The sequence below is a fragment of the Diachasmimorpha longicaudata genome, chromosome 4 (genome assembly GCF_034640455.1).
Source record: "Diachasmimorpha longicaudata isolate KC_UGA_2023 chromosome 4, iyDiaLong2, whole genome shotgun sequence".
Classification (NCBI taxonomy): domain Eukaryota; kingdom Metazoa; phylum Arthropoda; class Insecta; order Hymenoptera; family Braconidae; genus Diachasmimorpha; species Diachasmimorpha longicaudata.
The window spans coordinates 10,348,108-10,373,868 of NC_087228.1; the positions used below are offsets into that span (position 1 = coordinate 10,348,108).

General features: G+C 39.6%; 2 protein-coding genes across 7 annotated transcripts in view; one reads left to right on the plus strand and one right to left on the minus strand.

Annotated features, from left to right (window-relative positions):
• Nucleotides 1-322: 322 nt before the first annotated feature.
• The window catches only part of LOC135161381 (neo-calmodulin-like), a 53,888-nt gene continuing 28,449 nt past the window's right edge, over nucleotides 323-25,761 (minus strand). For 4 of the 5 annotated variants that reach the window (XM_064118896.1, XM_064118894.1, XM_064118892.1 and 1 more), the window contains 6 exons: nucleotides 12,271-12,516; nucleotides 6,666-6,699; nucleotides 4,201-4,302; nucleotides 3,643-3,778; nucleotides 3,422-3,570; nucleotides 323-3,320 (listed from right to left, as the gene is read on the minus strand). In XM_064118896.1, the coding sequence (XP_063974966.1) occupies nucleotides 3,289-3,320; nucleotides 3,422-3,570; nucleotides 3,643-3,778; nucleotides 4,201-4,302; nucleotides 6,666-6,699; nucleotides 12,271-12,516 (699 nt within the window). In that variant the 3' untranslated portion in view covers nucleotides 323-3,288. Of the gene's footprint in view, nucleotides 3,321-3,421; nucleotides 3,571-3,642; nucleotides 3,779-4,200; nucleotides 4,303-6,665; nucleotides 6,700-9,547; nucleotides 9,660-9,968; nucleotides 11,090-12,270; nucleotides 12,517-25,761 lie in introns of those variants that run through there. The other variant, XM_064118897.1, reaches the window with a different exon arrangement.
• Nucleotides 19,828-25,384, plus strand: LOC135161291 (troponin C-like). Of its 2 annotated transcripts, none has more exons than XM_064118727.1 (5): nucleotides 19,828-19,967; nucleotides 21,038-21,056; nucleotides 22,064-22,207; nucleotides 24,491-24,739; nucleotides 25,255-25,384. In XM_064118727.1, exons 1-5 carry the CDS (start codon nucleotides 19,965-19,967, stop codon nucleotides 25,281-25,283), a joined length of 444 nt encoding a protein of 147 aa, XP_063974797.1. In that variant the 5' UTR covers nucleotides 19,828-19,964; the 3' UTR covers nucleotides 25,284-25,384. The 2 variants fall into 2 exon arrangements, with proteins under 2 accessions (XP_063974797.1, XP_063974796.1); XM_064118726.1 differs by lacking the exon at nucleotides 19,828-19,967 and adding an exon at nucleotides 20,024-20,767.

The window sequence follows — 25,761 nt, forward strand, 5'->3', positions numbered from 1 at the left end:
CTCAATTGCGAAAGACCTGCCGCTTATTAATAATTGCCGACATTAATAATTTTTAAACCTGTCAAGTGGCTTTGATAGAATTTCCGTTGAAGTTCAGTTTTAGATTTAGACATTCCATGAATTCTCTTTTCGCTATTCCCAATTATAATCGATTCGTCTCTCAAATGGCCTTTTTCAAACTCAAGGTTTTGCCGTCGGTAATTAGCAATTGAGTTACAATGTTGTAAAAAATTGAAACACATTAAAGAACTAAAGGAAGACCTTAATCGTACGTAATTTAACAATAAATGGTAGATGATATATAATCTAATCACAAATGACATTGTTTATGTTAATGTTTGGGACGACCTGTATTTTCGACTCATAGCCATACATATAACAATATCAATGATTCCACTGTTTCAGATAATAATGGATGATAAATTTTCATAAAATATGAATTACAGATTGGCGTGCGTGGAATTGTTTTTGAAAGCTATAAAAATATGTTTTTTTTTATTAGACCGTGATGAAAATATCATATCTCCGAATACATGGAAGTTCTGAAGTAATGAGGGGGTGGGTGGAAGGAGTGCCGAATCAGATCGTCAGATTATACAGAGGTAAACAGTCAATTATTATAAATAATTACATTGATTCATAAAACATCAGATAGTCACGCCGAGCGTATTGTTCATTTAGAAATGTACAGTAATTATGTTTTACAATTCTTTCCATATTTTAGTATTTTGGTAAATAATTCAAGACGTGAACACGTAGACGGAATATCAATTAATAAATCAATTCAATAGAATATTCATAGATTGAATCGTGCAACGTGTTCCATAAGTAATATTTTCTATAATCTCATTAAAAATCATGTTATTCATTACAAATTTCGTGCAAAAAATACATTGACAGCCATATTAAACATTTTCTTTCTCAATAAGTATGACAAAAAACAGTGAACACTTTGTGGGCCTCTTTACCGGCCAATTGGGCAATAATTAACATTGCAAGCAAGAAAAATATTCACTTAGGCATATCGAATTATCAAAATAAATAAAAAAATGGACAGATCCAAATTTTCTAATCGGTTAATCTTAAATCAATCACAAATCAATGAATTAATCTCCACTATTTCTATTTCCTCAACCGTTCAGTTTATTTTTTTTTATGGAAACAATAAACTTAGGCCGTCCAGGCATAAACCCGTTCGGATAGATGTAATTTTTTCTTTAAATCTGTCACATATTGTCATTGGGACGTTATGAATTACTATTTGAGTTGGCTCATCGCGATTATCTCCCCCTCGACTTCATTAAAATCTCTGATTGATCTCATTGGACTCTTGAAAAAAAATACATCCCTTTTTAAAATTATTTTTATATTCCAGAAATGTCTTTTGAGGTACATTATATTTTTCATTTGTATTGCTTTGTCAATATGGCGTTTCAATATTTCCCTATACTATTCATCAAATATCTTACCCGCTTATTGAACATCATTTACTTATCTAACATGTAAACCCCGAAGAAACAACCGGAAACGTCGATGTATTATCTCAATAATTTAACATTGCATTTCCTCTTTACTACCCTCGCCATCACAGAGATGTAAAATATCACTGTGATGTCTTTTCATTTGGTAAATATATCTATTATATATTTCTCATAAGCCATCGTCAGAATGAATAAACGTAACATTATTGTCTATCTCTTCTGTTGAATAATCGACGTTACCGATGACAACAACGGCATTTTTTCTGCAATCCTGGTTCATACGTTTCATCGAAAGAGTATATCCTATTAAATCCGTTGAGTCTGTTTTAGTTTATTTATAATTGCTTTCTCTGTATGTCTCTTTTAGATTGATTTCGTTTCTCTGGGGCACGCTCAACGTATTTATTTTCTCATATGGAACAATAAAAATATCGCATGTCCTATACATTGTACAATAATAACCATCAATCATTCTACACATCTACTTGAATATTATCTCATTACTTAGTCGCACAACGATAGTTCGCATCAAATCGCAATGCGTGAACAATTCTTGATGCTCAATACCGTACCCCGTGTTTATTCCTCCTCTATTTTTGCGCCATTGTTTATTTTATTTTCCAAAGTTAATTGCGTGCGCGATATAATGGCGGGTAAATTGTTAGAGTGTGAAGTGACGAAGATAATAAATTTGTCCTCCATACGAATGTTATTCGAGTGTGAAATGAATTTTTTTTTTTTGTATGCTGAATATCCGATTAATCATTTCTCAGGATTTGAGATTCTCTCCTGTGTTACTAAATCAGTTGACTCAACTAATTGAGTCACCTCTACATAGTTTATCGAAACAATTGCCATTGTGCAGATTCTTAACATTAGCGAAATTTGTAACGTTTCATAGAGACGAAATATTCGCCTTTTATGTTTGTTCATGTATAAAAATTATTATTACACTATTTGAATATCTCAAATCCCGAAAAGTGTCTCTAGCAATTTGGCTAAATTGTTATATGTATACCAATGAAAAGTAGCAGGTAATTAATTTTTTTTCAATTCATTAATCGTTGTTCAAACACTTGTTTCCAACGATTCTTAATATCGGACGCCGTACGAAATTGATCGATGACTTCCGATGTTCAAATTATTTATTTCCCTTTACATAAGTACACGCTAACCGAAGCTCAGTTGATTGTTTCTGGAGCAACCTTGTTCTTAAATTTAGTGAACTAGCTTAAAATACAAATGAATATCTTCTTTTTTTTTTCTTATTTTTGTTTCAAAAAATAAGTAGAAACTTTTTTCATGTTAATTTATGTTTATCTGTTGAGACCGATGATGTGCATGTGTACATTACCTCATAGCACAGCGAAAAGTTTGTGAATTTGTTCATTTTCGTATGGAACTCGTGTTATTTTGTAAGTTTCATGGATTTGCCACAGAGATATTTGAGGAACGTTTTTGTGCATGCCAACGTAATCTCATCTGTTATATTATGTTATACATCGTTTTGTGTTCGTACCGTTGAATAAATTCCATGAATCCCTAACTCGAGGAGGCAATGATCCTTTACGATGAACAGTGCGTCGAAAACTAATCACGTTTTTCTTGATAAATCGAGGATTTGCTGAGTTAGTTGTCTCATCGTGGTAGGGAAACACTCGTTCATGGTCGTTTTTTGTGGTTTAAGGACTTCTGAGTTTACTGTTCTTAAAGCACACTTAGAGTCATGCATATTGCTTCATTTATTACAGCTCATTGTTGGTTGTCGTGATTTACTGGAGTTGCGGTTTCGTTTCTGGCGTATGAACTAATTCTTGGCTGTCAGGATTGTCACAAACTCTGAATAAAAATTATTTAATATATTGAATCAGTCACCTCTGGCCGTTATAATTAGCGCTATGAAAATATGCTGAGGAGGAAAACGAAAATATGTTTTTTACCTTCGTAGTTGACCATTCCATCTCCATCAAGGTCAGCTTCCTTAATCATGTCATCAACCTCCTCCTCCGACAATTTTTCACCAAGATTCGTCATCACGTGTCGTAATTCCATTGAGGAAATCAATCCATCATTATTCTTATCGAAGACTCTGCAGGCGAGTGAGAGAATGAAATAATCGTAAAGAAAAGGTGTGAAACTTCACTGGAATGTAAATAATCACCTGAAAGCTTCCCGGAGTTCATCCTCCCCATCTGCTCCCTTCATTTTCTTCGACATCATCTGAAGAAACTCATTGAACTCGATCGTCCCATTCCCGTCCTGATCCACTTCGTTAACCATATCTCGAAGTTCCGTTTCTGAAGAATTTTAAAATATTTTACGTTCCAATTAAATTGTCGCTCTTGAGAAATATCCTTCAACATCAACCGATATTTTACAATTTAACTCTCAAGCATTTCATAATTATCCCAGGGGCAAAATTAAGAACATCGTCGAGTGGAAATGAAAGTCAGAGCTAAATACAGAATATGAGATTTTCATATTCTCCTTAGTTTGACGCAAATGGAACAGGGAGAAGTCATCAACAGAATGAAGAGCCATAATTTCCTCAAGTGCAAAATTCAGCCACACCCTCAACCCTCGACTACTGGGAAAGGAGCCCTTCATGTTCACAGCATAAGTAATTTTTTCATTCACCGTCGAGTGCTCTCGACTCCTTGCACTCCAGAAAGTACGAAAAAAAAAATCATTAAAATTGAGATGAATTACAATTTCTTACCTGACGGTCTCTGACCGAGTGATCGCATGACGACTCCGAGCTCAGCCATTGTGATCGTACCATCCTCGTCCTTGTCAAATAGCATGAATGCCTCCTTGAACTCTGTAATAATAAAATAAATCGTAAATACAACGCATCATCCAAATATTCATGAGGTGGGTGGGTGGAAAATCATTCCATAAATTCTCACGTATGGCCGAATCATAAATAAAATGAGTTGGACACGAATAAAAAGAATCGGGCGACTGCTTGGCGACGTTGTACATGGGTATCCCAACCAGCTCTCCAACAATTTTGTCTGGCACCGAGAGCCATTTTCACGGAGGAAGGAGAAATAAGGGGACGGGGCGGCAAGACTCTAGCTCGCGATTTTGCCTTTACCTATTAATCACCAACTTGTATAGCACATATGGACTAGCATTCCATGTAATGCCGAGGTGCATTGTACAACGACGATGCAAGCAAGTATGGGCACATGGCCAGAATGCACTTGAGACACCATTGTACCAAAAACGATTTAATAAATCTTTATTGCTTAAGGTATCTTGAAAATTGTCACTCTCTTCGGGAAGGGAATTAGAAAATTGTGGATAGAGTTTCGTGAATAAATCTTCTATGGAATTGTGGGTCGCGATCATAGGTCTAGAGTAATGAGATTAATTAGATGTTAATTTTTTTCTGGTGGCCAGTGATCACCCATCCAGTTAGTGAGACTACTCAGGATGTCTCAGATTTTTACAACAATTTAACGACTGCAGGAGCGGGTAGGTAAGTAATCTTTATAGTTTTAATGCACTTTGAATTGTCCCGGAGCCCTCACTAAGATTAATTATTTGATTTAACACCTGAAATAATTCTCATCTTGACACTGTCCGTCAAACACTATTTATGACTACTTCGCGTCCGCTAAATGCTTGTACAGACAGGTTGAAGATAAATTGTCATACAAACGTATTTGAGACCGGTTATAAGACGATTAGAGTTCATTTGTTGGCCCTGTGCATAATAATGAATTGCAACAGAAATCTTCATCTAATTAAAAATAAAAAAATTAGGTGAATCTGAAATCAACGGCTCGATGTGTTCGTGTTAACTTGTCGGTGAGTACTCCCCAGCAAATAATCCAAATAAATAATTTTTTATAGATTTATCTGAATGCCCCATAATTCATGAGTCAACAACACTCCGATTTATAGCGGATCCCTGAGCCTGATTATTTGTCCAAATGCTTCAGCCAATCGTTCCCCACCTTTCTGCCGGAGTCTGCTGCCCTCCCCCATCTCAAGCTCATCGCAAAATTTACACTGTGAAATTTTACATCCCATTCCATTGTTACAACAAAGTCACATAAAAGATTTTATAGCTTCCTCCCGCAAAATTATCGTTTTCCAGGAGCTGTGCAACACTAAATTCTCGCATCCCCATATCTGTTGTATCCAATTGTGTATCAAGTGGGATTTACAACAGCCAGGGATATTCGATCCTCTTCATAAACCCTTGAAATCGAATTTCTACGAATATCCCCTGAAAGTTAGTGCCTCGAGTGGGTATCGAAAGGGTCTAACGCCAATAGAGAATTTTCAAAATGGAATTGATTTCCCATTTCCAGTAGCATCACTATTTATATGTAATTTTCAAGGAAATAGGCAGCTCTGGATGGCCCAGATTCTCCAGTCAAAGTTTAATCATCTCCTGCCAAGGATAACTAACTTCTTAATAAACTGATGCATATAAATTGCGTCGTGTTCGGTTCCCTATATTCACGAAAATCTAGTGCTTGGAACAGCCCTCACGAGTTCATGTTCAAAGTTGAAGACAATTTATTATCCCAGGACACGTCCTTTTTTCCCACTGAGGACAGTTCCTATCGTTGAAATTTATTCGCGGAGAGTCGCGACACGAAAGAGATTTCGTCCTCGTGTTCACCAAAAATGAACTGATGGGACAATTGGACTTTTTTCTCGGGAATTGACGTACCGAGTGATACGGAGATTGACGAGTGGGAGACTCAACTGATACTCGATGCAAGGGATCAATGGCGAGGAATTTGTCGGTCTCTTTGACAAAATAAATATTTAGAAATGTTTTCATCCCGGCGGATCCTGGAATCCACATTTAATATTCAAGTTCGCCAAAATATTTCTGTTCACATGTCCGAGGGATTTTTTGAAGGGGAAAATTTACGCTATACGGGACAGTTTAGGGTGGGTTTCCACACGTGAAATAGTCAAAAGAACTGTGGATATTTACGTATGTAAATGACCATGTAGCACAACCACTAACCGCGAAATGCCATGCACGTTTCACTCGGCTCTTTCATCGTATACATTTCTCTCTGTGCGGTGTACCCATTTGCTTTTACTTTATGAACATTTTAATTAATTTTCACTGGTGTAATCAGGGGGAAATTGAAAGCCTTAATGAAACGGTGACGGGATATTTTATGAGAATTGTTGACTGCTCACCTGCGACCTGATCCTCCGTGAGTCCATATTCCGACTGAAACAGACGTAAATTCAATTACAGAAGTCATTAGGTAGTAATTTTCATGTTTTAGGAGGCCTTGATAAAACTCTCGTCAGGGTTTCCTCTGGAGAATAGTCAGTACTCGACTACACCCTCCCCTGGGAAATAATTTTACTATTAAACGTGAAAAATCAGAGTTTGAGAGATTGGACTTTAATAAATATTAATTTTTTTTCAGGAAATCCATGAGATAAGTTGAAAATCGCAAATTTGATAAGTTTCTAGCGAAGACCAGTGGAACTGAAGTCATTCGGTGTTTAGTGATGTGCTCTCGTTGGAGGCTAAATCGTGCTCCACTGACAACAAAGTCGAACTGTCCGTACCGAGAGCTAATTGGGTCATTAAAAGTTTCTTTGCTTACCCGAATACCCAACTCTGGGATTGTAGAGCCAGTGGCCAACGGTAAATACTTTTACGAATGGTTAATTAAGTGATATATAGGTCTCCACGTCTATGTGACATTTTACGAAAATTCATCCGACTCATTTATTAAAACGAGGAAACTTACCACACAGGAATAATGACAATCGAGGATTCAAATTACTGGAATGTTAATGATCTTCGAATTTATCGAATTGAGTAATTTCTGTAATAACAGGTTAAAGGAGATATGTCAGAAGTAGTGGAGACAGCTGAGGGATATATTTTTGGCTGCTGCTACTACCCATTTAATGGAGCCAAAGAAATAGCTCTATTCATCCGGCAAATCGGTCGATTAATTGGAAGGGACGATTTCTCTTGAATTGACCGAAATTCGCTGGTAAATTTCATCAAATTCATTCTCATCAGTTCGAAGAATTACTCAAGACGTCAACTAACAAAAAATGAGTTCAAAATAGAAGCACATGGGATTCTCAAACATTTATGGAAATGGCACGTTCAGTGAAAAAGATCAAAAGATTTTGTTTCGAGTGAGTTTTCCAGACTATACAAAATAATAAACTCACAATTTATTTCTGAAGTCAGATAATTGGCTTTATGTTGTAAAAAAAAATCCCAAATGATTGTGGAGGAACAAAACGTGAGCACACGAACGTCTCCCACCTTTTTAAAATACAAAATTTTTAAAAAATGTTATACTTAAAAAATTATTATTTAAATTTGCTAGAAGTGAACTTTTGAAATATCCTGTAGAGAACACGAGAATTAATCCCTCTTATCACTCAGCTACAAATTCGACTGAAATGAATGAGTCTCGCTGTGAATATTCATGAGAACACAGTGCTCCAAAATTCTAATCCCCAAGAGCTGATTTACTGACTCCACTGATGATCAAAGACGGATATTACCCCTCGCTCATCTATCTGAGTATCGACCATCACGAGAAAGCTCTTACACGCTCGTAAAGTGTCAATAATGTGATATACATTGCATCCTGACTCAGTCACAGCCCAACACGTTCCCTCCATCTCTACAAAATTCGCAAAAACCCAAAACCACCTGAAATATGCATTGCCCAATGAATAATTGATGCCATTCCCACGATGAGTGTATTTGTGGGTGAAACTATTTGGTCGCATTTCACTTCCGGCAACCTGCATCCAAATGGTCTCTTTCCTCATCTCCATCCATATATCCACGAATTATAAATAGGAGTAGCCGACAGATGAGCCGGGGATCGCGCACGTCTATCGTAAAAAAAATGATACATTTTTCTACTCACACCTCTGTGTGACACCCTATCTCACTCACATCACGCACATTTGGTTTACGGTCTATTTTTTTATTGCCTTGAACGTAAAAAAATGCATTTGGGAGCAGTGGTGTCCGCAGTTCTTTATTACTTTATAACGACTGTATAATCATAAATGAAAGAGTAACGAACGTGAAGCTGTTCTCAGCCCTAGATGGGTCACTGCTAGAGGAAACATCGTAGGGCAGTCATTCTTCTTTAATTGCCCTTGGCCGGGGAGTCGGAAAAACATTGGTGTTTTTAAGCGAACGGTCTAAAAAATGATAACAACAGCCCATTTCTGGAAAATGAATTATTTCTCTCAGTGATTTTTTTATCACGTTGAATGAAATTCCATGGTATGGGACTTTGGTAGAAGTGATAACATAAGATCATAAAAAAAGAATAAATATAGCTTTCACTCTGATTTTTAGGACCGCTTTGCGGTCATGGATACGAAATCATTGTTGTTCTTCAGGTCAGGGATACACAGACACCATTTCCATCGGCATTTCCCGCAGGTGGTCATCCTTGTGGGGTTAGTATCGTATCGTAAAAAGCTGCGATTGTCTCGATGTCGATCGAGATTTAATTCTCGAAGCGTTCGCAAAAGTAAACAGATTTTTTATGTCCACCAAGAACTCAAACATTAGAGCAATGAAATATTTCCGTGGTAAATGCGAAAATGGCCGCACTGTCCATTTTGATATTTGTCAGCAAAGCAGTTCTGTTGTTCCCCGAGATTTTCGTGGGCGTCCGGTCATGGTGGAGGAGCTTTGCTGTTCGATATTTCGAAATCTCCCGCCTCTCTCCTCTAACGCGAGGTCAGCGTCGTAACTGGGTCGCGGTGCTTTTTAAGCAGTTCCAAGGGGGGAAAAAACCATCGTATAAATTCTGAGAAACTGTCTCTCTGCAGGGAAAACGTCCGGGGATAGGAACATTCACTGAAATCCACGAGTCAACGGAATGTCAGACATTGGTTGTGTGCAGACATGCATGACTATCGCAATATTTTTTTTTTGCTTTCACGTTTTGTTTTCATTGGCAGGCTACCAGCAGTGGAGAGTTATGAAGAGGGAGGAGAAATGAGAAATGTTTATGAGATGGTCATCGATAGTCGATTGGGATGAATGAAACCAGAAGACTTACGCTGATTTGTCGAATCTGGGGGTCGATTGTGCTGGTCAGTCGCCTCAATCTACCGTACTCCACCGAGTAGTTCTTCTCAGTGTCCGCCATTACTTCCAATTATCGAGCAGAACTGTATTGTATTGAAACAGTAAACCGCAATAAGTCGAGTCATTTCAGTGTTTCTGATGGAATGGATTTATCTCGAGATTTCAGTATTTTAGGGCAGTTGATTTGCTCTTGTAAAGACACCAAAAACGAATATCAAAATTCACGGAATAATTTTTTAACGGATTTTCCAATGAACAAAATCATTTCTGTTAATTCGGACATTCGTTTGTGCTGTTCTTGTCATTTCCTCGGTCATAGGAGAGTTGACATGTTGCTCCGAAATGACTTGCGTCCAAGATAATTCCATAATTACCAATAACATCATAATTACGTTTTATCACTCGAGTTCCCTCAATGTCGAATCAATGCTCGTTAACTTGATTATTGTTGGACCATCTTACTTCATCTCGCTGATCCTTCAGAAGGCTCTCACAGTTGTCAAACAATTTTTTTATCCACAAACTGAGGGAATTGAACCACTGGAATCACACGGAAGTGACTAACGAAATCATCAAACCCCGAGCCCAAGCGTCCTCACTCGTGTAGATGGTCCGCTACATTTATTACTGGCTCCGTCGCCGACTATAGCCAACGAGTTAGTTGCCAGAATTTCCCAAAGTCCCCCGGGCTATTTCGTCCAGAAACGCAAAAAGTTTCAAGCGTCGCTGGTTAATTCCTTCCTGACAGTGACGCTTTCAGCTGTTCCAGCCAGTCATACGCACCCAGTCCGCAGATTGATGGAATTCAATAATATCGGAACAAATACCATCAACAATAATGCGCTTCCACACCTCGCGAACCAAACAATCGTTTCGTTATTCCACAGTTTGATTAATTTCCAATCTTTCCTGTTTCTTTCTCTCCGACGTCGTCACGGAAAATGAATTTATTTGCTGAAGGAATTCGTCTATCGTCAACAGTTTGAATAAATAAAGTCTGTTCGCCCCGATTGCGTCGCACTGATCAAACAAACAATAAACGGCGCCAGAGCGGATCAAGTCGACGACGTCTCCACGTACGTTGATATTTTCCCGTGAAAAATTGTCAATCGATTGTGGATGAGATGAAATCAAGCACCGCCGCTCTCCGTTGTATTTATCTTCAACAATGGCACTGGTAACAACGCACGGAAGTACAAATTCTATTTGATGAATTCTGTATGGCCTGATGATCGTGAAGATGACTCTTTCGGCCAAGTCGCGGCAACCTTCGAGACATTTTTAAACTCCCACGTTGTTAGCGGGAGCTGTCGGTTGTGTCTTTGTCCGTCTCAATGCCACCAATACATGGATCATTGCCGATGTTGTTTCGAGGGATATGCTCACCAGTTGTCAATGTGTCGCGAGACACTCTCGTAGGAAGGGAACTGTTTATTTGGGAGCACGTGCTCCGGTGATAAATGAATTTGTGCCAAAATGCGGAAGTTCGGAGGTCAATCCACTGGGGTGGATTGTAGGGTGTAGGGGGTGATTTTTCTAATTGTTTTGATTGGGTATTGAACATTGAAGGAGCAACTGATAAAATGGATTAATTGTTATTTGTACAAATCGAAAGTTTGGAAGTGTTCGCAGAACCAAGAAACGTTCTGTCTATTTGGTGTCCAACAGCTCAATGTTAAGGGACGTCAACGTGGTGCAAATTTGTCCGCTGCAAGGCCCCAGGGCGAGACGCAAAATTAATCGGGAATAGCGGATTTCACGGCACATGTTGAGTGCGATATACGCCGAAGGATATTTACGTACAAACGAGAATGACCGGGTGGTATGTCAGCACACGTGAGTGGTAAGCCACTCAAATTCAGAGGCCAAGTGTTAAAGACCTGTCTATCAATCCTCCAATAGCAATGAATCAACCTCTCCCATTTGCTTATTGACTACCCCTGACGAATACCCGGGGAAATTGTAAAAGACACACAAGCAGAAAACTAATTTCTCGACCGAGGGCTGACATTTGTGGAAGATGTCGCCAGCTTTCAACGTAACCTGTCTGTTTTTATTTGACAATGAGAACAATCTATTTCTAGATCATCGTCAACGTGAGTGTGCCCCACACTCGTATCCCCCTCACTTCACGCGACTTGGAAATCGTCATCTCGTGCACGTCCGGAATATCGTCTTTCTTATTTTTTTTTTCCTTCACTCAGTTCCCCATCCCCTAACCAGTTGGAACTCTTCGGTGAGATCGGAGCACACCATTGTGACTTTGAAACCCGACAAATTGCTTTTCAACTCTGGCTGTTCAAAAAATTCCCTTTTGCTGTACCAATTCTTGGGGGAAGAATGATGGAAAGTTGGAGGGACTGTTATGTATCTGGAACTTCTGGAAGAATCTTTGGTTTTACGGGGAATCGATGGACAAATTTTTCCTCGAGCATTTTTTTGATTGTAAATAAACTAGGAAATTTATCGAACTTTTTGCTTCTCTCTATGCTATTTGTGCTGATGCTGGTGGAACTGGGTATTTTCCCATTGCTCAACACAATCACGTACTCTCCGGAAAGCCTGTCGAGACCTCAATGACAACAAAATTCCGTTTTTACCCTGTCCATTGTCACAAAAAACCTTTAATCATTGTGATGACCAACCCCTCCCGCCAACCCTTCCCATTCCCTTGATTGCATCTGCGGTACTCACTAAATTGATGGTGACTATCAGATCGTATTGCTGCCGCTGTCCCTTCTTCTTGTTCTTTCCAGTCTTGACAGAAGCAGCTTTCGGTGTGACCTTAACCTGTCCCTTCTGCGCACTTGGTTTTTGAGCTGGTTTTCCAGAGCCCTTGGCCCCCGGCGCCACCTTCTGAGCACCGGTCAACGGTGCTTTTTGTCCAGAAGCACCTTTCTGATTGACGTGGCCAACTCCGTCCGCAGGTTTGTTACGCGCCTGCAAATAAATCATAAAGTCATTGCGATATTTTTCATTAAAATTATTGAGGCTTTGGATTAAAAGTTATTGCCTAATTCTCTTTCAATTACGATCATCTTATTACTCCCTTAATGATTATTCTTTTTTTTATATTTTTTTTCAATGTGCGTTTTCCTGGGAATTCTACTTTTCTATAAAAATTTATTTATTGTCTCCCACTCCGAGAATTCTTGATACGTGTTCACCCGGTGCAGATGGCCATTGTCTGAATATGATATTTCCTCAGGCAGCACAATTCCACGATTTTTCTCCCCACTCGGCTATTATGTTCGTGGATTACGAAGTCATAACTCACGCTCCTGGATAATGGCACATGGCGTCAGTGCTAGGTGGGAATACACTGGCAAAAAATAATATACGCAAACGAGTGCTCCGGGGCTAACACACTCGTCCAATTGGTAACCGCGCATGCAGTGAATTCACCCGCCCCTAGAACGATATACTTTACGTGGCTATTTTTCATTCGGCAATTATTTTTATTTTTATCCGCCGGGATGAATGGTCCAATGATTATTGGATAAGCGCGACAGCGGATGAAGAAATTTCCCCAATTTTTCAGAAACTTGTGTAATTTCAGGTTCAACTAGCGACAATTTGTCAAGGGAATGGTGAGTCGGGCGAGAATGAAGGGGATATCGATGGGAGGAGATTTAACAAGTCGAATTGATTCTTACTGTGGCACAGATGAATTCCCGTGGAAAGATTTGCTTTCGCAATAGTACCCCAATACTGGACTCTCGTTGGTCGACATGGGATTATGAAAATTAATGCCTTAATTTTTTATTTCAATCAGTTATTTAATTTCCATGTGATCGAGCAATGTCTTACGCCAGTTGCTCATCTCAGCAGAAAAAAATTGTGGATTTCTTTCCGTTCTCCAACTAGCATGTGAAACTAAATTCCATCGGTGTTTTGGAAGGCTACGGAAGGGCGGCAGCGCCCGAAGAAACTGGGACACCAGCGATCGAAACTTGCAGAGTAGAGCTCACGGGCTCTCCCTGAGAACTACCGAATGGGGAATTGCGTTGAGGAAGAGAAGGGAGAGGGTCGAAAAGAGGGCGGGAGAGTTAAGTCAAGGAACGGTGTGTATATATATTGCATTGCAATGCATTCACCAATAAATCACGACGATGTACCACTCTGACTCATGCATTGAGAATTCTCCACTTTTCCCTTGGATTGAGATGAATTCTTTTACGCGGGATAATATGGGATTCTGACTGGTGTATAAGACGGGATAATATTTTTGTACCCACCCAGTGTCGTCGGAATTTTTCTCGAAGATCAGGTGGAAACAAAAATAGTCGCAATGAAGACCTTCTTAATTTCCAAGGCGATGAGTTCGTCTAAACGATAACTTTGTCGTGTCAGTTAGAATTCCAAGAGTATTTATGATGGTTAAAAATAGGTACTTATTCGTTATGAGACGATTTTTTGATGACATTTTTCTAGTCAGTTCACAAACTCACAGAAATGAAAATATAGTCAAATTGTATACTCGATTCGAAAATTGTGTTCGTCACTCAACTGAGAATTGTCCAGCTCCTCAACTGCATTTGCGATATTTCTCATGATTTGATAACAACAAATTAAAATAGTGGTAATTCTTCCCATGAAAACGTATAAATGATTTTAAAAATTTTATCGCGGTGAAACAAACAGTTCCAGACGTGCACTGGAGTTTTGTATCATTTATGTGACACAATGAATGCAAAAAATGGATCAAAAATTTATTCGCCAGTTGTAAATCACTTGGTTTGTCCCGGGGAGATTTATGGCCATCCCAACAGCGAGGATCCTCTTTCCATGCTCACATACGCGCTTTTAGAGTGGTTCTTGTGCTGAACTCGAGAGTTTTTTAACTGAGCTTCCAAAAACTTCGGCTCACTCACAATGTTGCTCCCCTGCTGCCATTTATATTGCACCCAGGAAAAACTTCTGGATCCAAGTAACCGAACGTTGCTTGGATCATCGAGTGAACCAAGGATTTGAACCGAAAAACGAATAATTGAATAGACCATTCGAAAATGCAATCACTCTATTGATTTTTTAATTCAATAATTTAATTTTCTGATGCATGAAAATTCGTTCCTCTAAATCCATTTTGCCCACATTCGCGATAACTGCGCGTTTAGCCTGGACATGCCATTGTTTAAATTCATCGGAGAAAAAAATTTGAATGACGAATAGGTGGACATTCATTTTATCCAGTAGAGAATAATAAAAATTCGGGACAAGTCGACGGGAAATATTGTTCCGGTAGTTTGTAAAAGTGAAAAAAATACTATGATTAATGCTGGTGTACTCCAGCACGACTGTGAAGAGGATCAAGGGTTTTTCTCTCACAATTTGACACACTCGCTGCATTGTAAGGGAGCTCGAAGGTAACACAGTTGAACCCGTTATAGCCGTATTTCCCCGTGATTGCTTTTTCCCCACCTTGAAGACATCCTCCATTTCCTACCTCTCGAGTCGCGAATGTAAACACATCAATGTTCTCGTAGATGTGCTATTGTTCCGTTTCCGTAGGAGATCGTAAATGTAAAGTACTCTGACAGTAAATTTGAAAAAAACTGGGTTCGCAGGGATAAAGGGAAATAGATTCCCATTCACTGAATCGTCTTGTCGGGGTTGTACAGCCCTGTGTGCGACCATTACGGTGGGTCTTCTGTATCCGATGAATTTTGAAGGGTTGAATTCGGAGAGAAATTCGAAGAACAGTTTCCTCCATTCCGATATTGACCGCAGGGTGCACTGTTCCGTGTTACGTGACATTTTTTACAAAAATATGAACTGCTTCGCTCAAATTGCAGGGGATTTTGAAAACGTGTATTTTGAAAATATATTTTCCGCTTCAATCAGGTATTTCATGGAGTTCTAGCGAGGCTCGTGATTGTCCTTAGCTGAAAAAATATTTGCCCTTACGCCTCGATGCACCGGCGCTAGTTAATGGAATCAACAACCAGTTAATGAATAAGGTTTGCACGGAAAAACACTGCCCCGAGGGTTTAACTAGCTAAGTGGGCGTGGTACAGCAATAGCCCTTAACCTAATTACACTATAGTCGCTCAGCTGAGGAATATTTGGTCCTTATTCTAGTTCAGCGACTTGCTCCAGAATTTTGAACTGTGGTAGCACGAGTACTGGAAAAATAGCAATAGCCTGTTTAGCTAAAATATCTGATCAATATTCAAATTGTTCTGCCACTTTGTCTCTTGCGACATTAAAAAAAAAATTCATTTAAAGTTCACAAGAAAAAATTAGAAAAATAAAGGACGTCTATTGTCCTGTTCTTCTCACTGCTACAGAGTTTGTTCTTTCCTCTTTATTCTTGTATAAACAACGCGTTGCATTGAATTATTCGAGGGTCGTCAAAGGCATGCTGAAGACAATTTGAGAACAAAACTGAGAAGTGCCACTTATTTATAATGCCATTTGAAGTAGACTCTGTGTAGGATCGTCAAAGGCCCGAGAGTACATGTATACAGTAGACAAGAGGTTGCAATCAACTGATTGTTTCCCTCCGACATTTGCAGACTCTCAAACGTGTACATTGTACATAATTACGGGTTCGGTGTTAATTGATAATGAAGTGCAGTGTCATAAGAACTCAGGTCTTCTTGAGTTCGCGGATTCAGCGATTTTCGGGATGCAGTCGTTGACGCAGTAAATGCGAAATTTATCTATCAACAGGAGGATTGTTATTGATTCTATTCTCGGAATAAACTAGGCTGGGTAATGATCCTATAGGAACACCGAGGGGACACCTTACTCTGAGTGTTCACGTGGGCGGGAGGAGACTGACGAGATAATTATAGGAGAACACTAACCCTTCCCCATCTGTTTCACGCGCACAAAATCTAAATGTAATTACTTTTCATTTAACGACTTCGTGAGGGTTAATTAATGAGTACAGCTACGGCTATGTCTTCATGCTAGTGGGGCTTTAGATATTTTTTTGGGCGCAATGCCAATCGTCGATGATGAATCGATTTTTTATCAGTCATATCAATCATGAAATTTGTCATTAACTTTTTTTCATCGACTTCCAATTCAAGTTATCTGTGTGTCAGAAACTTTCAGCGCTTGTCACACTTTTTTATATTGAAACAGAAATCCAAAGTTTGCAATGACAAACTTTTCAAGGAAAATGTTGAGTGCAAAGAAATGCGGTAAAATGAGGTCAACTAGTTCATGATCATTGGAATATATATTCCAATCCAATACGCCCACACCATTTGATATTCGAGATTTACAACTCCCTCCAGTATCCAGCAATTCATAGCGGGCTAATGCCGCTCAAAACTGTCCATTCAAATTTCTGAAAATTAATATCAAGTCCTCACGTTACCTCTCCCGACAGGTATGAGAACGTAATGCAGCCGTATGTACCATCTCTCCTTTGGGGTTCTCTTGGAAATGAGGTGCATGCCACCATCCATTTGTTCCCGCCTCCCTGTCCCATTTTAAAGTAGATGGTTCGCTCTCTTCGCCGAGTCGAGCTCAACCAGCTACACATCATCATAGCTCCATTAATCAGACGAGTTACGGTGGGTGTTTTAGATAATTTCGTACTCTTTCCATTTATCCGAAGAAATACGTGTGACTCTCGTAGTGGATAAGAGACCTGGAGTTTCGCAATTTTTATAATTTTCAAAATCATTCAGTAATTTCCTTCTTCATGTGGACCTGGAAATTTTTCTCGTGTTGGTATAACCCACGTAATTAATCACTAAATTCCAACCTCGTGATTTGAAACCCCTCTGCATTCATAGTGTAATGACATGCACTTTCTGTCGTCGGTATGTTGAGCATCGGGATACTTCATCAGCGTTCCATTAATCAGATGTTATATGTACGGGGTAATTTAATAGTAGGTAGGTCCGTAGTCCAGTGACAAGAGCTTCCGGTAATATGGGGCGCATCCATTTTCCCCGAGAGATATGAGGATAATTTCTACAAGGGGAGTAGGGTCGAGCGTCTTGGGACATTATAGTAGTATAGATCAATGTGGCTCGTACGTCGGGAGGTGGCTCGCTTGATGAAAATGAGGCGGTTTACCTTGTTTCTTGGAATCATTATCTGATGAGGGCGGCTGGGAGTTTCACTGTAAGTAGCGGCCTCTTGGCACGCCAGGGTACTCAGCTGTGGCTGGAAATTGTTTCGCAAATGAATTCAACAATTCCCAGGATGAATTACATGCGCAAGCTACTTGCCAAGGAAACATTTAATCGATCATGTTAATAAGCCCGTTGCTAACTTTTATTGTGTTTCAACGCTGTTTCAACTTTTTCCGGCCTTCCACTCTAACTTTTTTTTCACTTTTTCCGAGTTGAAGTTCTTAGTTCACGGAGGGGAAATTCTCCGTGTGATAAAATGATACGGGTATCAAATCACAGAGTAATTCGATTCAACTTTGAATGATTAACTTTTATTTTCAGTTTTCTTTTCTCTCGTGATTCTAATTCTCCCGATAAATAGTCATTTATTGTTTCCCAAATCTTTCTGAGTTTCTATATAAGTCGGAGAAATACCAATTCCACCGGAGAACAAATTGTTTTCCTGAGAAAAAAAAAGTTATAAAAAGTTATTTGATATTTTTGAGGGACTTTTACTCGATATAATATTTATGACTCCCTTCAGATTGGATTCGCTAGTTTGCCTTGAGGCTCGATGAGAAGAATATTTGAAACTGAAGTCGGTCGCATGGAAAACGGCAGTATCATAGCTGTTTTGAAATAGCCTTCACAGGGTCCCCAATTTCGTGGCTCTTTTCGCTGCCTCCAAGAGATTTTACACAGCAATATCCAGCGAGTTACCGGTAAAGAATTATTTTTTTCGCTGAAGGGTGTCATCGAAGAAGGTATCACAGGAGTACGAAGGGCTCGTTATTCACTTGACAAGCTCTGGAGGTGAATAAACCGAATTTTCCACTCCTGCAATTGATAGACAATTGTCCAATTTTTTTTTGATGGATTATCCTTTTTACGGCCATAGGGCACGAAACCCTACAAAACTGCCGTTCATCAGCCAATGGCGTGACCTATTAAAGCTGTTCTCTAGCATGCCAAATATGGTGACGAAGATATTTAAAAATATAGTTAAAGGGCTCTCAACCGCTCCAACGCCTGTGGTGACCATCACGCCCCTCATATTTCCAGTCGTTCAACATTTCGATTGTCGCCCTTACGACGTACAGAATATGACAGGAACAGAAAGTCGTTAAAAATTCCGGGATTACACTGTTATTTTACTCGGGGATAAACATTCTGCCAACGCTGCCTAAGGGATTTAAACTCGGCTTCTGATTTTAACGCGACAAAAATTGTGGAGAAATTGTGGAAAAAATCCATTCAAATTCTTTCTGGTTTTATATCGCGGGCAAATCCCAGTTGAACATTTCATCCATCCCATCTTAAATTTGTCACACATGTGCCTGTATCAAGGTCACATTCTCCGAGTTAAAAATACCGCCTTCAGATTCTTTCAAGTTATTAGAATTACTGGAGTAAAGCAGCGGTAAAGCAAGAATTTCCGGGTTTCTAGTGATTTTTTGTTGGTCTTTCCAACATAACTTTAGTAAACACATGGCACACATCCCGGAAGACTACACGAACAGGATAGTAAAATGAACAGCACCGCAAAAGCTCAAGCACACAGCGCGTTAAAAATTCAGTGGTGTCATAACAAACTTCACTGCTCACAATTTGTGTTGCATGGAAAAGACAGCAAGAATATTCTCACCAAAAGGTCAAACTGAAATAATAATATAAATATTAATAATAAATGAAGATGACGTGGGGGTTTACTGAGTTCAAAATCCCATCAGGCCACCTCCACCATTAATTAGTGTAGGACCGTGAATCGTAATAAATTAAGAAAATAAAGGAGCTTTTGGCTTTTCCCCTCTCACCTGTAAAAATATATATTTTTCCCGGGGATATGGGGTATTTGTCAGGTGAATTGACGTCGAAAGTGCAAAAATTAAACCCCAGTAGACAATAAACCCCGCGGGAAGGGTACGTATGAGCCTGAATCTGTCCCATACCTCGTTGTTTTTTCTCGTGAGAATTTCATCATATGTCCCAGCCGTGTCTCTCAATACAGGCACATGACACCATTTTTCCCTGTCCCGTGAATATCCAACGAAGTGGCAACGAGCAAGACGCTTGTTCTCGCCGATTGGTCGTTTCTGTTTTCACTTCGTCTGTAGTATTATAGCCCATCTTCACAGCATACCACCGGGAGTAGGAGGAACAACAAACGGAAAGCGGTGGGATAAAGCTTTTGCCGTTCGACGAAGGTTATAAAAGTTATCCTGCGAAGCTGACGTTAGTTTAGTGTGGGTGAGACACTCAACAGTCAGTCAGTCGTGGAATAAAGCAACAGCAACAACTCTCGACATAATGGTCAGTTCACGGATTTTTTAATTACCCCAGTTTGCAACGTATAAAGTGTTCACATTCCGACTAATGGAATGGGAGATTAATGAAAATATCATTCCCCGTTGTGTTCTGTCCTGCTCTGGTTACGAATTTACTTTACCGCTTTGACGGTGGAAATGCCCCAGTCATTCGCTATTAAGTGTCGTTAGTCTGTGATTTATTGCTCGACAAATCGCCAAATGAGGAGAAACATTGAAATAGTTAACCGTAGTTGGCCATTACAAAAGGAAAATGCCGCGACACGTCATTTTTTTTTTTTCTCGTAATTGACTGGTTAGACGGAACAATTCCGGATGACTGAACTTGGAGACACAACTGGTGTCCTATTCCATACAAATTATGTAACTCAAGTTCAGCTACCGATTAAGAAAGTGACGAGGAATATTTAATTAGTTGATTTTTTCAAACTCTCCTCTCGCTCTCTCACATTAGAAGTGGAATGCGCGCCAAATCTACGTGAAATGTTTGACAGACAAATGTATCTTTACACTGAGATTGAGATGTGAGAGAGAAGGGTAGAGAGGCGTCGAAATAAATCATCTGGTCACGTTGAGTTGATGTTGGTTGGTGCGGAGGGGAGACGAAGAGTTTCGAAGTCGAACGAATACGCGATGGGGTGCCATAATTTTAGGGGACACTGGAAAATTTTGTGATAAAATTTGAATCAACTTTTTGATCAGAGAGTTTATAGATAATCCGTAATTATGATCCAATCGCGTTTGAGTCATCAAGGGAAACCTAGCGTTGATCAATCATCAATCTCGGTAGCTTTTCCAGTTTTCCAGGTTTTATTTCCTATATTTTCATTCACATGGAGCTCAAAGATGAAAGGTATGTCGATGCAATTTCACTGGAGCTTGTTTGTCGGATCGATGTGAACCCGCGTTCACCATGCAGTTTTCCGATTTCCAATTAAATCGCTTTCGAGTATTTTTCAGCTATCGAATTGACCTCTTCAATCAGTATAATACTTGTTTTTAATTCAGACAGATAAATTGTAGCACACTAATCCGAACATTTTGGTGTTTTTTCAGGATGACGAGCAAACTAAAAGTGAGTATAAATAATCTCTCATTTACCATTCTGTTTGAAACTTTAGAATCCAGGGCATTTAATTATATCCACGAGATGGAAAATTCCGAACGATAATTCACGTATTCGTCAATATTTCCGGGGCTGTCCCTTGATAATCTGTAATGAAGTATTACTCGTGGAGTGTAACTTATTGTGTTTGATTCGTGAGGACTTTCTGGTTGGGGATTTGATCCATTAATTTTGGAAATGCGGCACTCATTCATCGGTGTTACTGCGTCAACAAGTATATCGGCTTTGTCATTCGTATATAATTTTCCGGTGGGCGACAACACTACCCGTGGGGTCGCGATTTGGGTCAGCGAATTTTGTCGTTACGCGAGAGGTGGAACATGTATAAACTACTGCAAATCGTCATTGTGAGTTGGATGTTAAACCCGTGATTCCACCTGCTAGTTCGGATTGTCGAATTTACATTACAGATAATCCCTTGGGTCAAGTCCGTCATGTCTTGTGAATCCAAAAATTTTAATTGTTTATTTTTCAAATACCTGAAGATGAGCGCGATCGTGATCGGTAATTTCCTGACAATAATCACGATTATCAGCCTAAATGATCCTCAATTTTCGAGTCCCAATACGTCGATTTATAGATTGCCAACAAAACATTCTTGACAATTAATCCAGTTCCAATTTTTTATACCAAATTAGTTACTTCCATTGACCCACTAATGTGACTGTTGACAAAGCTGAATATTCATTGTCCTTTTTTCAACCAAAATTGCTTATTTATTATTTCAAACTGCACAGAAATTCCAGGGAGTGACCCTGCTGCCTGCAGATGCTTTGGCTTCTGTTTAAGACTGATTATTATTCCACCGGGCGAATAAATAAACAAAATTCTACGTATATCGATGCATTTGGCAAACTCCATCGTTGATATGAAATTGGAATTGCGTTTTCGGTGGAGATAAAAATGGAATTGATTCTCTCAAAACTGACAAGCGATTTTATCTTGATTGTTATCAGTGCTGAAGAGAGCATTCTCCATGTTCGACTCTGCGAAAAATGGAAGAATTGAAAAGGAGAAAGTGAAGACTATTCTCAATACTCTTGGCCACACATTCGACGACCAGGAGCTCGAGGTGCTACTCCAGAAGGAAGACGAAGACGGTAAGAATTAAGAACTAATGAATCAGAAATTATACCTCAAACGTTTAACCTCATAAATTTCATATGTGAACTATTCTCCAAGGTCGATTTATAAAGTAAACTCTGTTATGCAAAGACAATTGATTTATCGATTTCCTAAAAACTTGGACAAATGATGACGTACACAAAGCAAAAGCTTTCTACTTCAAGCTTTTGCAGCCCTATCGAGATAAAAATTCCCTGTTAACCCGATCAAATTTCCAGTTTCCAAACAATGGACTTCTCTTTTTAAAAGTTTTTCTCCAGATACCTGTCTTCGATATAATTTTTTGATACCTCGTGACGTTCCTCGAGGTGTCACTATTCCTGAAACAGTGAACCAATGAAGATCTCACAAAATACCATTTTTCCTCTCCAATTCCTTTCATTGCCACATAACCCATAGTCATGGCAACGTACCACCAGTATTTGCATGACAAACGTAAAACCCAAACGCTCCTCCCTGAAAGATTATATGCAACGAGCACCTACAGATGCCTCACCATCGTGAACGACGAGAGGTGTGTGCATCGTTGTGCAGCAGAGAGACAACTATACCACAGCGATAAACCTGATGAAATGTAGCGCAGCATGCTGCCTCCCATGTAGGCTTTATCATCGTCAATACTCCGTCGTAACCAGCCCCTTTCAAATCCACCCTTTTTTTTCTTTTTTCCCCGTTGCAAACACTTCATGACCTGTCGATACATATTTTTTACGTTACGCATTGGCAGTCTGCCGTAGGACAATACAGGAGTGGAGTAAACGTTATTTTTTAGAGCCATTGAAACCGCGGCAATTGTTTTGGAAGCCGTTCTGCATGACGATTAAACAGCCGCAGAATTGTAAATTCCCAATGGACAGGGAAGAGCGCTACAAAATTTTTATTCATTCTATTACCTGACCTTCTGGTATGAATTCACAACCACCTCCGCGGACGTGCGCAACTAGGGAAACAAGCGTGTCAGTAGAAAATACAGCTGGTGATCAGACAACAGTGGAGTTACGGAAAAACGAACTTCTATTTGAAGTTTTTCGTTCCAAATGTTATTTCAAAGTTAGTCGTAATTTCTTCACGGCGCACTGAGTATGTTTTTATTGAAGACAATGATTTCGTAGGGCCCGGGAAAATGGAGTGATTAAGACTGAGCTTGGTCTTCTTTAAAGTTTGCGGGGAGGAAGTCTCAGCTGAGTCAAGGAGAATGGGATTACGGATAATGGGATTTTGTATCCAAAAATACAGAGGATTTGTCGCGGATGGATTTCAAAGGTTTGTTTTAGTACCCCATGTGCAGGCAGATGGAGGTATTTGTTCGAATTGGTCCTGTTGACCCTGTGTGTAGCACTTTGCACGCGGGAAAAGACATTTTCGATCAAATGAGACCTTCAGAGGGCGAAACGGGGGAAGAAATGATATTCAACCACTTTTTCGGTTTTTTTCTCTCGTGAAAATAAAAATTGGGAGCTTAACTTTTGTGATAAAAGATCTTGTATTGTCTGAAGGGTTGAGATACGATAGACACCAGAGAAATAATAAACCATTTCTCAGTTCTCACTATTAATTTCCGAGGTATTATACAGCTCGAGAGAGTCCGTTACTACTCGTTCTCGTCTGTCTTATCTCGGGGTGTCACTACTGAATCGCCGTATGAGAACAAAAAGGGGGTCGTAAAAGCGGAGATGGTTGTTGATAGAACCAACCCCAGATGACACACCTCCTCGTACGTTCACGCAAAGTCATGAGGGTAAAGTGGCCTTTTGGTAAATGCCCTACCACGATGATATTTAACTTTTGTGTAATGGGTCAGACTTAAGTCATGTCACCTGAATTAGTCCTGATCCCCTGTGTTGCTTGAAAGCAGAGGCTAAAAGGATGCTGCATCTGAGGGTTTTCCCGAGGGGATATACACTTCCTGTGCAAACTATATCTATCCAAACATTTCCCTGAATAGAACGAGTGAAGAGGCAACTATTATTATTCCGAGCACGTCGTTGCTATCAATGTTCGATCAGCATTCCCCCACAGTTGATTCAGATTTAATCCTTTGATGCGCGTTAGATTTTCCGGGCGTTCATTATCGAGAGCCCCAACTTGTGGGGAACTAATCAAACTAGGAACTCATTATCGCGGATAAGTGCAATAGATATCGAACAATTTTGGCAATTTAATGTCGATACCTTTGAGGTATTTTCGAGGAATTTTTCCGGACTGATGTCCTCATCATCGAGCCCTTTTCCAATGGATTCCTCATACCTATGTTTCAGGAAGTGGAGTCGTCAATTTCGACGCGTTTTGCCGAGTGGCCTGTCACTTCCAGGAGGAGGACGATGAGGCACTCCAGAAGGAACTGAAAGAAGCCTTCAGGTTATACGATAAAGAGGGAAATGGGTACATTCCCACGAGTTCACTGAGGGAGATTCTCGCGGCCCTTGATGACCAGATAACACCCGATCAAATGGACGGCATGATCGCGGAAATCGATACCGACGGCTCCGGAACAGTTGATTTCGACGGTAACTCTTCAACTCCTTGAACTTTAATTATTTATTTGAATTTTTATTTTTAATGAATTTTCTTCCCCAAACTCATTACGCGTACTTGAAAGTTACTTTACCTAATGTGTCAAATACTTTTTGGTCTTTTGCATTCATATCAACTAAAATGAAAGCAGCTTGCATTCATTATCATTCTTATCACGATTTCCATGGCTGTGGGAGTGGGAAAGAGCATGCGGTGAGAAAACTGGGATTAAATTTCTTGGGACAAATGAGCCCACAGAAATGAGGCTCTCCCGCTGTTTCTCTCTCTCGAGGGGGCTAAGATTTTAATTGCACTGACGGCTGGAGGCTTTGGTGCTCCTTCTTTTACCCTTTGTGCATGCGATTTTGGGGTTTTGGGATTCGTTATTTGCGGTTGCTATGTGTGTAGGTAATAATCCGCATCTCTGTGCATAATGAATGACAAAAAAAGGTACGAAAAAATTGCCGCCTCGTTGAGAATTCAAAGCGCTGCTGTTTCTTTATTTCAGAGTTCATGGAGATGATGACCGGTGACTGAACGTGATGACACTTTTGAAAAAATTCTACATTTACCAAATAAGGAGACAATTACTGAACCATCAAATGTACACATTACAATAAATTAAATTAAATATAAAACTTAATTCCCCTTAATTTAAGTCAATGCCACTTCCCTCGAATATCCTTCAATAAACTGTCCATGAAATTTCAAACGGAGAGGTACGTTAATTGGCGGCAAAGGGCTTAGGAATTCGATATTCCAATCGTATATTGTGATACTCCACGGCCATTTATCACAGGAAAAATTGACTTTGAACTCCTGAAAAATACTCAGCCCCTGATTTAAACCGATTCTCATTCTCCGTACTGATATATAGCCGTATAATTTCGAACAACGGACACGATAGTGTCCACAATTCTTGCCCAGTGGACCAACTATACAGCTCAGAAGTGGAGCATATATCTTTGTGAGTGGCCAGGAGTCCCAGGCGGAAGATTTTAATCACGCTGGTCGC

Coding starts and splice junctions, on each gene's coding strand:
- LOC135161291 (XM_064118726.1), top strand. CDS start 20,708: ATGATCCAATCGCGTTTGAGTCATCAAGGGAAACCTAGCGTTGATCAA. Junction 22,208..24,490: donor CCAGAAGGAAGACGAAGACG/GTAAGAATTAAG, acceptor CCTATGTTTCAG/GAAGTGGAGTCGTCAATTTC. Junction 24,740..25,254: donor CGGAACAGTTGATTTCGACG/GTAACTCTTCAA, acceptor TCTTTATTTCAG/AGTTCATGGAGATGATGACC.